This window comes from Olea europaea, chromosome 4 (genome assembly GCF_002742605.1).
Source record: "Olea europaea var. sylvestris chromosome 4, O_europaea_v1, whole genome shotgun sequence".
Lineage (NCBI taxonomy): Eukaryota > Viridiplantae > Streptophyta > Magnoliopsida > Lamiales > Oleaceae > Olea > Olea europaea.
Window position 1 is genome coordinate 1231226 of NC_036240.1, and position 2242 is coordinate 1233467.

Genomic DNA, 2242 nt, shown 5'->3' on the forward strand with positions numbered 1-2242 from the left:
AAAATATAATATGTCTTCATGTGCTACGTCTGGATTGTGCTTTTCATTAGTCCTATATTGTTTGGCAGTATAAGATTCTTGATGGTTCTTCTTTTTCTTCCATTCTTTCTGTAAATCAATATGGCTTTAGTGTTTTTTCTTTATTCTTTCAAGGTTTTGAGAAGCCCTCTGCTATTCAGCAGAGGGGAATTGTTCCATTTTGCAAGGGACTTGATGTAATTCAACAGGCACAATCTGGTACTGGGAAAACCGCAACTTTCTGCTCTGGTATTCTCCAACAGCTGGACTATGGAACGGTTGAATGCCAGGCTTTGGTTCTTGCACCCACTCGTGAGCTTGCGCAACAAATTGAGAAGGTTATGCGAGCACTAGGTGACTATCTTGGTGTCAAGGTTCATTTTTGTGTTGGGGGTACCATTGTTCGTGAAGATCAGCGTATTCTTTCCGGCGGAGTTCATGTTGTGGTTGGTACCCCAGGTCGTGTCTTTGATATGTTGCGGAGGCAGTCACTTCGCCCTGACTACATTAAGATATTTGTGTTGGATGAAGCAGATGAAATGCTCTCAAGAGGATTCAAGGATCAGGTCTGTTTTTTAGCTTTTTACCTTTTGCTTTCTGCTTCCTTTATTTAGTTTATTGTGTAACTGATGTTTTTGCAGTTCATATGCACAATATCTATATTCGTCTCAGGTTACATTTATATCTACAAGTTCTATTTTTTTTTTTGTAGTTTAACTTTTCAGACGATGAAATTTTGGTTCGCCGTAATGTTCTTCTATATCATTATTTTTCAGTAATTCTCTATATGACTTATTATTCTTCAAAAAATGAAATGAGTATTGCCATTATTGATCACTGCTTTGACTTAATTTAACATTTTTCTGTTTCTTGTTGGTTTATGGTATTTTCTTTGGTCGTAGTACTTGGAATGATATTACCTGTAGTTAGCCTGAAATTCAGTTTCAGCCTTTCATTGTTCCGAATATTTTGTTTCAAACACGGAGGTTTGTTCTTTTCAGATATATGATATCTTCCAGCTTTTGCCACCTAAAATTCAAGTTGGTGTATTCTCTGCAACAATGCCACCCGAGGCTCTTGAAATCACAAGGAAGTTTATGAATAAGCCTGTCCGTATTCTTGTCAAACGTGATGAGCTAACTCTTGAGGGTATCAAGCAATTCTATGTCAATGTTGAAAAGGAAGAATGGAAACTCGAAACTCTATGTGATCTTTATGAGACTTTGGCCATCACCCAGAGTGTCATCTTTGTTAACACCAGGCGTAAGGTTGACTGGCTCACTGAAAAAATGCGAAGTCGTGATCATACTGTATCTGCTACACATGGAGACATGGACCAGAATACAAGAGATATCATCATGAGAGAATTCCGTTCTGGTTCTTCACGTGTGCTCATTACCACTGACCTCTTGGCCCGTGGCATAGATGTTCAGCAAGTCTCACTTGTTATCAACTATGATCTGCCGACTCAGCCTGAGAACTACCTACATCGTATTGGACGTAGTGGGCGATTTGGGAGGAAGGGTGTTGCTATTAATTTTGTTACCAAAGATGACGACCGCATGCTTTTTGACATACAGAAATTCTATAATGTGGTAATTGAGGAGCTGCCTGCCAATGTTGCCGATCTCCTGTAATTCGGTTTTTTGTTCCTGGAAGGTTAAAATGTTTCTCGTTTAAGTATTTTATTATCTTATTTCTTAGGTTAGTTAAATGTGTAATTGACTTGTAATTGGGAGGATGCATGTTCCCTGATTTGCAGAGGGGATTTTCATTTTCCAATTTTGTTCCGGTTTCAATTTGCTGTTGCAAAATTTTGGTTATTTTTGTAATGTAATTTGTCCAAATTAAGTGCAGATTTGTATGTTGTTGGACTTGACAAGGTCTTTAAATTTGGATTTCTAATTTTGTATGCATATGTTATATTTAATGAATTGTGCTTGTTGGTTGTATATAATCATTTTGTACTCTGATTCTTGATTCCACAAAACAGGTTGTATATGAATTAACGTCGTAAGTTCGTCTTTGCCTAAGTCTTGATTTTGGTTTTCAAGTGTTTATATTATTACTGGGAATAAACTAATTTTTACGATGTTTAACGTCAATTTCAGCATCATTTGATCTGACAGATGAAATGTGATTTTGTAAGGTATCTTTGCCTGTGTTTCGCTCCGGTTGTGTTACATGTACATTATAATTTACAGATTGATTTATAAGTACACGA

General features: G+C 36.9%; 1 protein-coding gene across 1 annotated transcript in view; it reads left to right on the forward strand.

Annotated features, from left to right (window-relative positions):
- The window catches only part of LOC111392119 (eukaryotic initiation factor 4A-6-like), a 9747-nt gene extending 7799 nt beyond the window's left edge, over nt 1–1948 (forward strand). The window contains exons 2-3 of the mRNA XM_023017387.1: nt 51–584; nt 1020–1948. Coding sequence (XP_022873155.1) covers nt 51–584; nt 1020–1655 — 1170 coding nt within the window. The 3' untranslated portion in view covers nt 1656–1948. The remainder of the gene's footprint in view (nt 1–50; nt 585–1019) is intronic.
- The last annotated feature ends 294 nt before the right edge of the window (nt 1949–2242 follow it).